The sequence below is a fragment of the Crocuta crocuta genome, unplaced genomic scaffold, assembly GCF_008692635.1.
Source record: "Crocuta crocuta isolate KB4526 unplaced genomic scaffold, BGI_CrCroc_1.0 scaffold127, whole genome shotgun sequence".
NCBI classification, from domain to species: Eukaryota; Metazoa; Chordata; class Mammalia; order Carnivora; family Hyaenidae; genus Crocuta; species Crocuta crocuta.
In genome coordinates this window covers 11,819,203-11,831,002 of record NW_027532008.1, presented here as the reverse complement: position 1 = coordinate 11,831,002, position 11,800 = coordinate 11,819,203, and the positions used below count along the sequence as shown (strand labels likewise).

Here is an 11,800-nt window from a genome sequence, read left to right as displayed (position 1 = left end):
CACCCTGTCCTCACGTGGTGGCAGGTCCAGGCCATCAACGTGTCCAGCCGCTTCGAGGAGGAGATCAAGGCGGAGCAGGAGGAAAGGAAGAAGCAGGCGGAGGAGATGAAGCAGCGGAAGGCGGCCTTCAAGGAGCTGCAGTCCACCTTCAAGTAGCGAGGGGCTGCGGCCTGACCGCTGGCCCCGGCACCCCCGGCGCCCGGTCTGGCCCGCAGGGGCGGCCGACCGGAGGCCAAGCCTGAATCCCGGGCTCTGTCTGAAGGGACCATACTTAAAACCTAAACAGTCTGTGAACGGAGCCAGCGGAGGGGTGTCCGAGGCGGCCCTGCGCAACCCCCTCCTCCCCGCTCCCCTCCGCTGCTCCCGAGGCCGTGACCCCAGTGCTGGCTCCTTGCCTGGCCCAGCCCTCCCCGGCCGTTCCTGCGTGTCTGTCACCCCCAGCTGCCCCTCTGCCTGCTCCGAGCCTGGCTCCNGAGGGCCCCCCCCCACCCCGCCCCCCCACAGCTGTTCCCCAGCCCCTGCCTCCTCTCTGCCAGAGGGGAGGGCACTTCTCTTTCAGCGAAGGGACCCAGGCCCTGGCACCCCATGCTCGCCCAGCCAGGCGGGGTGAGGGGGCGGCTGTGCCCATCTACCTCACGGGCCCACACTCTGCCGGCCACGCCATGGATCGTGGGCAGGAAAGGCTCTGGGGGCAGAAACGCCATCCCCTAGTCCCCCTGGAACAGCCAGAGGGTCCCAGGGGCTCTGGAGAGAGCAGGGTGGGGAGGAGGGACCGGCCCCTTCACTGGGAGGGAGACTAGTGCTGGGGTCCCTTCTCCAGCAAGCGTCCAAGAAGTGCTTTAAGTGGTTTGCACGGACCCAGCAGCCGGGAGCAGGGGTCTCGTTTGGCCCTTCCACGCCATCCTTCCCCAAGCGATGTGCACCGCCTTGTCACCAGCGATGGGACCCGTCCCACCCACCCCCTGAGGAAGCATGGGGACCCCAGCCCTCCATATGCCCATCCCCCGATGGGCTGCAGCCAAGCCTGGGCCACCAGCCCGGTCCTGCCCAGCCCCCGGTGCGCTCACTTCCGTGTGTGCGTGTCCGTGTGTGCGTGTCCGTGTCCGTTGCCGTGTCGTGAACCTGTGCCCGTCACCCAGTCCAAACAAGTGAACGGCCGTCGAGGCCACGGTTATGCAACTTTCGGTGTGTGTCATGACGTCACTGCTTTTTAAACACGATAACTCTTTATTTTGGTAAAATGCCTCTAAGAGTCCACAAAACCCCTGTTGGATTTGCAGAGGTTTTATTTTTTTGGCCTTAGAATCTGCAGAAATTAGGAGGTACTGACCCCAGTGCGGCAGCCTTGGCCCGGAATTGCGTTTGCCTTAGCGGATATGTTTATACAGATGGATATAAAAAGTTCTTTCTCTTTGGCTTCTCGCTTTTTTTTTTTCCCCTCCCTTCTCACCTTCCCCCAAAGAAAGCTACTTCTTCATTTGGTGGTACAATTATTTTTTTTAACTAAAATAAGATAAAATTCTATATTCTTATGTGTGTGTGGTTCTTGTTGGTCGGTGGAGGAGGGGAGGGGCTGGGAAGGCAGGGGACGGTGTCACCCGGGTGCTGGGGCAGCACGTGCTCAGGTGGCCCCCATGTCATGTCAGGGGTGGGGTGGGGGGGGGAGTCTTTCACCAGGGGCTGCTCTAAATGCTGTAGCTCATAGATATATATACACATATATTTACTAATTTAATCCTCACAATGAGCCCATGAGGGAGTGCTGTTTTATTTCCCAGAGAGTCTCCCAGAGGCACCCAGGCTGGGGGGTTGGGGAGGGGGCAGGAGGCAGGTCGTCAGCCCACAGCCCGTCCCCTGCCTCCCCCACCCCCACAGTGCCCAGCCACCCTGCCGGGCAAATTCAAAGGAAGACCGGTACCAGGAATGGCACCAATACTGTGAGGGTCCCAGATGGGTGCACCTGAGAGCCCCCCCAAGATTCTCCGACACCCAGAGACACCCACCCTGAACACACACGCACACACATGCACACACACTACAGGCTGCGGTGGTGGGTGATGAGGAAAGACCTGGGGTGCTCCCTGTGTGGCTTTGGACAGATCAGGCTCCCACTGGGTCTCAGTTTCCTCATCTGCTCAGTGTAAAGGTGGGCCAGGGTCTCTAGGGTCTTCCCAGCTCTGCAGTTTCCGGGTAGGGGTGCGACCTGACTTGGGGTGGAGGAGTGTGGGATTAGGCTGGGCATCGCTGCCCCCAGGTGGAGGTGGCTGGTACTGCAGCAGCCGGGATGCCATCCCTCCCCACTGGCTCCGTCACATGCCCTCCGCCAGGAGTACACTGTCCTTGGAGTGTGTTTGCTGGCCAACGCCACCCCCTCATGCCACCCAGTGCCTAAGATGCCACCATCATTACCACTGCATGTTAGGTTAAGCGTCGCCTCTCAATACTCCTTCCCCAGGGGAAGAACGTCAGAACTCCTAACGTCCTAGCTCAGAGGGTCTTAGAACAGAAAGGCAGAGTGGACCCTGATAGGGAGAGGATGGAATTCAACCTCGCCTTCCAGTTGGCCCGGTGATGAACGTGGGCCTCGAGCCCTCGGAACGAGAGAGACACAGGCCAGCTGTCCCACGCCAGGACCCTCTACCAACAGGGCTCCGCCAGGAGGGTCCCTCAGCCCCAGCAGACGGATCAGGCTGAGGAGAGAAGAGGCCCGGAGTGATGAGGACCCAAGAGCGGGAAAGGGAGATAGGTCCTTAATCCCCTCCCAGGCCCCGCTCCCTCGGCCGCCATCACCAAACACGGAAACCCCGCAGTGACCCCCGGGCCCTCTCTGAGCCCCCAGCACTTACATCTGGTTTTACGGAGAAGTGCTGCCAGCCCAACAGTGGCCCTCACCCAAGAAGCAGCTGTCACCTGAGTCCTGTCCCAGCGACTAGAAAATAAGGGCCCCAGTCAGGGACACCTGCCTCGTTTCTCAGGCTCTCACGGCCCCCTTGCCCCCAACCTTGGCACAGCTTCTCCTGAGTTACCCCCCCCCCATCTCCGGGACCTCAGCCACTGCCAGGTCACCCTTGATTATTTTTCCAGGACAGTCTGGCCCTAAGTGTCTGAGCCCTGGAAGGCCCCACTCCAGGCCCCGGAAATCACACAGACTTCAAGGGTGGTGAGAATGGGGAGTCCAACATTCTCACACCCTCAAGTCCTCAAGTTCATTTTGGACCTGGAATCTGTAGAGAAGGAACCCTCCTGCAATCTGTACCCCACCGAGCCCCCAGCCAGAACTAACCTCTTGTCGTTCAAGGCTCCCAGCCCTTGGCCAGAACATTCTGAGTAACACTTATCACCATGCCCAGCAGGGAGCTCCAGCCATTGTGAGGGGGTCTAATCTGCATCCCCAGGCCTAGCAGATGTGGGCGGGAGGAAGGAAGGGATGGATGGATGGATGGATGGATGGATGGATGGATGGAAGTGTGGATGGATGGATGGATGGATGGATGGGTGGATGGATGGCTTCCGTGTACACAGTGTGTCAGCACCTCACATTCTGGACGAACTATTTTATTCGTCAAGTATTTCATCAGGTTAATCCAGGAAATTCACTCCACTGAGCTCCCCTCTACAAATATGGACAACCCTCTCCCCACCACCCACCATGGAAGCTTCTGTATCTTCGGTTCCCAAGGCCAGAAAACCAGCTCAGCCAACCACATATCACCACCGGAACTTTGGCAGTTGGGACCACAGGGGTAATGGCGCCCTCTGACCTCCAGGTCAGCAGGGGCTGGCAGTCCCACCTCGTCCCAGTCGCCCCCAGTGAGAACACAATTTTCTGCTACAGAATTAGCTGCTCCAGGACACAGCTAGAGGGACCTTCCAGGGTCCAGAGCAGGGTTCCCGTGATGATCCACAGAACATTCTCTATTCAGTTATGCATAACCTGACGTGAGGAGGGGTCACGGCCAGGGCTGACCAGTCCATCCGCATGCTGGCCACAGTGCTAGAGCCCCACAATACACTTAGGGCTCACAAACATCTTTTGGTTTCTTATAAAATCAGTGGGAAAAGAATGTATCCAACCCAGGCTTATATTATATTATACCAGCTTAGATTATATGAGTCTTTATACCTATGCAGTCATAAAACATCCTTTTAAAATATTTTTTGATGGAGGAAGGGGCCCATGAAGGCCAAAGGGCCCAGTGATGTCCAGACTCCAGCTTTCTCGTAAGAACCAGCAAAAATGACAGCCAACACTTACACAGAGCTTGCCATAAAACTCCCTGCAAAAGCCCTAGGAAACAGATAGCATTGTTTTACCCCCATTTTATCAATAAAGTCACAGAAGCACAGAGAGGTTGAGTCATTAACACAAGGTCACACAGCCAGGAAGCGATGGCTCTGGGTTTTTCTTCCTTTAGGAATATGGTCCCATGGTAGGCCAAGCACTCAACATGGCATCTTCACCATCTGAGGCAGATTCAGGTGACCTCGGCTTCCTCCAAGTGCAGTTGTTGGTACCGCCTTACGTAAAGGGCTCCCCTGGTAAAGGTCTCAAAACAAGGAAGTTCCCAGAGAGTTGATGGTGTCTACACCTTCCGAGCAGCCTGCACCTTCCCTCCATAAAAAGGTCAGTTTCGGGGCGTCTGGGGGGCTCAGTCGGTTAAGCGTCCGACTTGGGCTCAGGTCATGATCTCACAGTTCATGGGTTCGAGCCCCATGTCGGGCTCTGTGCTGACAGCTCAGAGCCTGGAGCCTGCTTCAGATTCTGTGTCTCTGGCTCTCTCTGCCCTTCTCCTGTTTGCGCTCTCTCTTTCTCAAGAATAAATTAAAAAAAAATTTTTAAAGGTCAGTTTCAGTGAACATTCCAAAAAAGAAGAAAGCTCACGACTCTTCATCTGGTACCTCTACTTGTGCACCTGTGTGTTTGGGTTGTTTCTAGGTTTGCGTACACGTTTGAGCGTGTGGCACGTAGCTCTGCATGCGTCCATGTCTATAGCTGTGACGCTGGCAGGCGCGTATGGAGCGGCGTGTATGCGCGTGTGTCTGTCTGCCTGTCCCCGTGAGCTCGTGCAGCTGTGGGCGTATGCACGTCACTGAGGCTGTTGTGTCTCCAAGGGTCACAACCAGAAAACTCCCACACGTGGATGCCCAGGTCATCGTTTCTCCAGGCTGTTCAAGAGACACCAAGGCCCAAAGAGCTTCCCCAAGACCCAGGGCCATCCAGCAAGTCACCAACTGAGCCAGAAGCCAGCAGTCTTATTTCCTGCCACTCCCAGGATCTGCCCGGAAGCTCGGGCCTCGTCCCCCCCAATACCATGTCGGTCTGCAGGCCAGGCCTACCCTTTGCAGAGCTCGGGTCTGCCCCGAGGTGTATCAGCCACTGACCCAGCTGTCAGGACCGGCCACAGAAAGTTTCCCGCAGCTGGAAGTCCCCAACATGGCTGGAAAGACCCTGATCCATAACCTTACATTCCCCATCTTTAGGTCTCTCTTTTTATCAAAACTTTCTTGATTTCTCTATTACCAAAGTAATGGATGCTTGTTTTTTAAAAAAAAGAATTAAAGCTGAATAAAATAGGTAGGTTAGAATCCTCCTCCACCCTCAGATAAGCACCGTTAACAGAAGAGTGTGTAGTTTTTGGACTTGCTCTATTGGGAAGTAATTCCTAAGGTGAGCCGTGGGCCGAGTTCAGGAAACAGCAAGGGGCAGAGACAGAGGAGCAGAAAGGGGAGGGAGAGGAGACTCTAACTGGCCCGGCCCCAGTCAGGCCTCGGCACAAATGGGTTAACCACTCACCCCAAACAGCCAGGGCTCTGGATGGAAACTCTGGACACGCAGTGCTCTGGACCCACACCAAGAGCCTCAAGCCCAGATCTGCCACTCGACCTTGACATTCAAGTTATGGCGCCTTGGGACTGAAAGTTGTCTGGGATGCCTCTAATCCCATCTGCCCCTTTTAGAGATGGGGTGACCGGAACTCTGCAGGGGGGTAACTACGGCTCTGGGAGGAATTTGGCCAGCCAGGCACCTTCCAGGCACCTTCCAGGGGCTGCCGGACCTCTGCCTCCATCCACAGCAGGAAGGCAGGAGGTGCCCCAAGACCAAACAATATTAGTTGAATGAGGGAGAAAGAAGAAGAGGCAAAGAGAGAGAAGGAAACGGTGGATCGCAGCAGGATGAGCCCCAGACTGGCATTAGAAGTCCCGACTTCAAATCTTGGTTCTGTTGTCACTCAGCTGTGCGACCCCAGCCAGTCGCGGGTCCCCTGAGTCTCGGCTTGCCCCTCTTTGTCGAGCGGATAAAAGCATCTACTTCATGCTGTTGGAACAACTGAGTGAAGGCAGGAAGTACCGGGCACAAAGCCCAATAAGTGATAGGTGCCCGATAAATGGTAATTAAACAGCATGAATAGGGACAGAGGATGAGAACGCACTCCAGGCAGAGTGGCGGGGGTCCCTCCCCCAAACCTGCAAGCCTCCGAAGTCGCCCTGTCTCAGGAGATTTCGGAAGTCCACGCCCCTGAGGCAGCCCCATCTCCTGCCCAAATTAAACAGTAACCACCCAAGGTCAGGGAAAGGGCCTTGTCGGAACAGGTTCCTCTCCGAGGGGCGGCTCAGCCTTGAGCAGGTGGGCCCGCCCCCACACCTGCCTATAAGGGTGTCCCTACCCACCCCGACGGCCACTCGGCCCTGAACCGTCCCACTCGCATCATGTTGGGCGTCACCATCCTTGCCGCGCTGCTGGCCTGCGGTAAGCTGTGGGGAGGGGACCGGCGGTGGCCCACAGGCTGTGTGCTCAGGCTGGCCTCCCGGGGACAAGGAGAGAAGCGGGGGCCCTCTGCTCTCCCCGGCTCCAGGAAAGGAGATTTGGGGTGACCGGCTGTGTGTCAAACAAGCCACTTTCCTTCCTTGTCTGCAAAACAGGACGATGATGTTGCCGGGGGACAGTCACTGCCTCATCCTGGGCTCACTCCAGGGACCACAGGGCCTAGTTTCTCAGTGTCGCCTTCTCTTCCTTGGGGATGGGTGTTTTGTTCGCCCGTTTCGGTGACCTTCTCCCAGACAGGAATCAAGGAACTTGGCTTGAACATCACTTACTCTGGGCGGGATGACAACAAGCCACTTCACATCTCGAAATCTCACTGGCTCTTCTGACAGATGAGAGCACTTGATTGAGAGTCCTTCCAGCTAACAACAACAGTAATACGTAATAATAGCAGCTCCTGCTTGCTGCATGTTTACTACGTGCCAGGCGCTGTCCTAAGCCCTTTACACGCAGGAGCTGATTTGATCAGCACAGCAACCTTGAAAGGCAGGGTCCATTGATACCCATTTTATAGATAGGGAACTGAGGCTCCGTGAAGCTCAGAATCTCGCCTGAGATCACATGACGGGTTAGTGGCAGAGCCAGAATTCGAGTCTGGGTCTGTCTCGATGCAGAGCACATGCTTCTGATTGCTCTGCACAGCTCCCCCCTATGATAGTCTGGAACCCCAGACTCGATGCTTACACACCCCCATTTTGCTGCAGTCTAAAAACAGGCAGCAGAGAGAGGGTGAAGGACGCACTCTATCTGGGGACACACGCAGCCACCTTTTTAGTTCCTTCAATGTATTAAGCATTCGCTCTGCACCAGGCCTTTCACTAAACTCTTTCTGTGCATTGTCTGATTTCGTCCTCAGTTCACACTCGCCAAGTTAGCTCCATTCTTCCCATTTCACAGAAAGGGAAGCTGAGGCCCAGAGAACTAAATGGCTTCCCCAGGCAGTAGAGCCTTAACCTGTGTCTGCCCAGCCCCAAAGCCCATGCCCTTTCCACCTGCCCCTTCCCTGCTGGGGATGCCAGCCCCTCTCACCTGTGCGCGTCCTCTCCTGAACCCCCAGCCTCCAGCTGCGGGGTCCCCAGCTTCCCGCCCAACCTATCGGCCCGTGTGGTGGGAGGAGACAATGCCAGGCCCCACAGCTGGCCCTGGCAGGTAAGCATACGGCTGCAGGGGCGGGAGGCGGGCTGGAGAGGGTGGCGGGGTGAGGGCCCCGGGGCTGACACGCGGCCCTCCCGCACCCCGCTCCAGATCTCTCTCCAGTACCTCAAGAACAGCGAGTGGAGGCACACGTGCGGCGGCACCTTGATCGCCAGCAGCTACGTCCTCACAGCTGCTCACTGCATCAGGTGAGCGATCGGGGATGACGCCCAGGGACCCCACCCCCACCCCGGGTGGGACCTGATAAACTGCTTTTATTGAGCACCTACTACACACCCCCGGCACTCAGCTAAAAGAAGCTACTTCCATCCAGTACCTTAGTTGTTCACTTCTTCACTCAACCAGTATTTATTGTGCGCCCACAATGTGCCAGGGAACGCAGGGGTGAGGACAGAGGCTGTGCTCTCAGGGGGCTTACATTCCAGCAGAAGAGCAACAGGCCATTAAACAAGGAAATATCTAACAGATCGAGTGGCAAGAAAGAAAGATAAGGCAGAATGAAAAGTACAAGGGTCCTATTTTAAACAAGAAGACCTGAAGGAAGTAAGGGAAGGGTGTTCCGGGCGGAGGGAACAGCCTGTGCAAAGACCAGGAGGAGGGAGCCTACTTGGTGGGCGTGAGAAACAGCGTGCAAGCAGGCGTGGCAGGAGCGGCCGCGTGAGGAGAGCAGGAGATGGGGGAGGGAAGAGCGCAAGATCGTCTGGGCCAGAGGCGGCGGCGGCTTGGACCAGCTCACGTCACAGTCTCCACCGTACCCGTGAGGGAACTGAGGCCCAAGGCCACCCACCTGGGAATCAAGGTAGACTTGACTCCAAGACCAGCGTCCTTACCCTGAGCCCTGGGAAGGGTCCGTGCAGATGGAGACTCCCTTCCCCCCCAGAACGATTCCCACGGTGGCCACAGGCCTGGGTCACCAAAGCCCTGAGTTCCCTCCCTACCCCCCTGGCCAGCAGGGGCCGGAAGCCACCCTGACCCAGCCCCCTTCCCCTGCTCAGCAACACCAAGACCTACCGCGTGGCCCTGGGGAAGAACAACCTGGCGGTGAACAATGAGGAAGGCTCCGTGTTCGCAAACGTGGACACCATCTTTGTTCACGAGAAGTGGAACTCCTTCCTCGTGCGGTGAGTGCCGACCGTTACACGGCCCCTGGGGGAAGCGCGGAGGAAGGAGGGGTCCCCGATATGGCAGAAACCTGCCCCCCACCCTGTCCTTGGACCCCATCCTCACCCTGAACAGCCGGCAGACGACCCCTTTACGCAAAACTAAGTGGAGACGTCTCCGTCATTGGCCAAGGGGTCCCAGAAGGTACACACGGGATAGCGATCTGCCGAGGCCCCCACAGGGTCTTGCCTGAAGTCTCTCAGCCAGAGGCTAAGCCAGGACTCCCTGCTATTGCGTGCCCACGGCATGCGGATACTACAATAACCTTGTTTAATCCCCACAACAGCCTTAGACAAGGAACCGAGACTCAGAGAGGTTAAGGAATATGTCCCAGGTCACACAGCCCAATATGTGGCCGAACGGGGGAATCAAACCAGGGCTGTCTAGGGCCACCAGCTTCCATTCTTTTAACATGAAAAAATTAAAAATTGCATCTGCAGGGGCGCCTGGGTGGCTCAGTCAGTTAGGCGTCCGACTTCAGCTCAGGCCATGATCTCACAGTTCGTGGGTTCGAGCCCCGCATCGGGCTCTGTGCTGACAGCTAGCCCAGAGCCTGGAGCCTGTTTCAGATTCTGTGTCTCCCTCTCTCTCTGACCCTCCCCTGCTCACACTGTCTCTCTTTCTCAGGAATAAATAAAACATTAAAAAAAAATTTTTTTTTTTTAATTGCATCTGCAATTGCCCCTCTTTGATCATTTCCAATCGGCTTTCATGTCATGTCTGGTTGATACGTAGCCTGCAGCTCCCCAGCTCCCCAGTGGAGAACCTTTATGTGACGTGAAGGCACATGAGACAGAAGCTTCCTCTGGCGGGGCCGGGGGGATTGGTGTTGGAAGGTGGACATCATCTCCGTCTGCCAGTTCGAAACTGGCTGTCCTCACGGAGGACTCCGGGTCACCCCAGGCTTGACTCCCAACCGACAGCCCCGGCTGCTTAGCCCTAGCTTGTGGGGCCAGGCCCCTCTCCCACCCTCACCACCTCCACTTTGGATTCCAGCAACGACATCGCCCTCATCAAGCTGGCGGAGCCCGTGCAGCTGAGTGACACCATCCAGGTGGCGTGCCTGCCAGAGAAGGACTCTTTGCTGCCCCAGGACTACCCCTGCTACGTCACTGGCTGGGGCCGCCTCTGGAGTGAGTACAGCCCCCAGCATATCAGGAGAGCCTTCCCAGAGGAAGCGGCTCCCACAACAAGCACCCCGCTTGCCTTTGCCCGACACTTTTCCTTTTTGTCTCAACATCTTCACATCCTTTTTACCTTTGTAACAATAACAGCTAATGTTTATTAAGCGCACACCACATGGCAGACACTAACAAATGCACCGAAGGGGTGTTGTGAGGGTAAATGGATTGGGATTCGTCAGGTACTTAGAACAGTGCTTGATCTCACTGACTACGAAATAAACCCAACACATCATTTGGGGGCGGGGGATTAGAGCGTATGCTAAACCATACACCTAAGTTAAGATGTTGCATGGAAATAAATGAAAGCACAAAGACTTACAGAAAAATGCAGATCTGTACTTGGAAAATCTGGGGTAAGAAAGACCTTGAATGGTAGGATACCAAAGGCAGACACCCACAAGGAAATGACTGATGATGGAAACCCCAGAATCCAAACGAAAGATAACTCAGTGCTTATTTCTTGAGGGCTTCCTACGGATTCGCTCCGCGGGGTCCCCGCTTCCCCACCCTCAGAAGGGTCTCTGACTCCAACTTTGGGAGCACAGACTCAGAGTCGTTTTGGTTACCACGGAGGGTAGCCAGAGCTCAGCTGGGTCCCGTCCCAGCCCCGTCCAGCCCTCTGGTCTCTGATGGCCTGGGCTGCCTGGGTTGACTCGGGGCCACCATCTGTCTTTGCCCCCAGCCAACGGGCCCATCGCTGACGAGCTCCAACAAGGCCTGCAGCCCGTGGTGAACTACGCCACATGCTCCCAGAATGACTGGTGGGGAGGCATGGTGAAGGAGACCATGGTGTGCGCCGGTGGGGACGGCGTCATCTCGGCCTGCAACGTGAGTGTCCGCACCCTGCACCGTGTCCCTGCTTCAGAGTGANGGGGGGGGGGGGGGGGGGGGGGGGGACCCGCATGAGCAAACCCTTCCCCTGGTGGGGCCCAGGAGGCTTGGGAGAACCTGTCACCCCCACCCCTCAGCGCTGTGGTGAGGGCAGGAGTGTAGAGCGTGGGTATCCCAGGTCGAGTCCCAATCCCACTGCGTCATGGCTGTGCAACCTAGAGCAGGCTGGTTCCCTCTCTGAACCCCAATTTTCCCAGCTATAAAATGGAGACTCCGTGAGTACAGCGTTGATGCGAGGACCGAGTCTAACAAGTGTAGAAGACACTTCATCGAAGTCAGAGCCCGAGGACTTAGGCAGACTACACAGAAGTGTCTCAAACAATCAGGAACGGCCGTTTTCAAACACACGAGCCCTCTCCCCACCCCCACCCTTCCTCACCTTCCCGGGTCTCCACCTATGGCATTCTCGCCTCTCTGGGTGGCTCCCAGGGCCTTAGACACGATGCCCTGAACAGCTAGGGAAACTGAGGCACAGAGAGGGTTATCATTATCCCAAGATCACACAGCAACCTGAGAGCTAGTCTGGCACGCCCAAATCATATCCCCTCTGCCTCCCTCACCAGGGACATGCTGAGGCCAAAACACG

General features: G+C 56.5%; 2 protein-coding genes across 2 annotated transcripts in view; both read left to right on the top strand.

Annotated features, from left to right (window-relative positions):
- EFHD2 (EF-hand domain family member D2) overlaps positions 1–471 on the top strand; it is a 2,741-nt gene extending 2,270 nt beyond the window's left edge. Inside the window, exon 3 of the mRNA XM_077775771.1 lies at positions 25–471. Within this exon, the coding sequence (XP_077631897.1) occupies positions 25–156 (132 nt within the window). The 3' untranslated portion in view covers positions 157–471. The remainder of the gene's footprint in view (positions 1–24) is intronic.
- Positions 472–6,708: 6,237 nt separating this feature from the next.
- LOC144241235 (chymotrypsin-C) overlaps positions 6,709–11,800 on the top strand; it is a 6,188-nt gene continuing 1,096 nt past the window's right edge. The window contains exons 1-6 of the mRNA XM_077775762.1: positions 6,709–6,748; positions 7,881–7,972; positions 8,069–8,166; positions 8,974–9,099; positions 10,136–10,272; positions 11,006–11,151. Of these exons, the coding sequence (XP_077631888.1) occupies positions 6,709–6,748; positions 7,881–7,972; positions 8,069–8,166; positions 8,974–9,099; positions 10,136–10,272; positions 11,006–11,151 (639 nt within the window). The remainder of the gene's footprint in view (positions 6,749–7,880; positions 7,973–8,068; positions 8,167–8,973; positions 9,100–10,135; positions 10,273–11,005; positions 11,152–11,800) is intronic.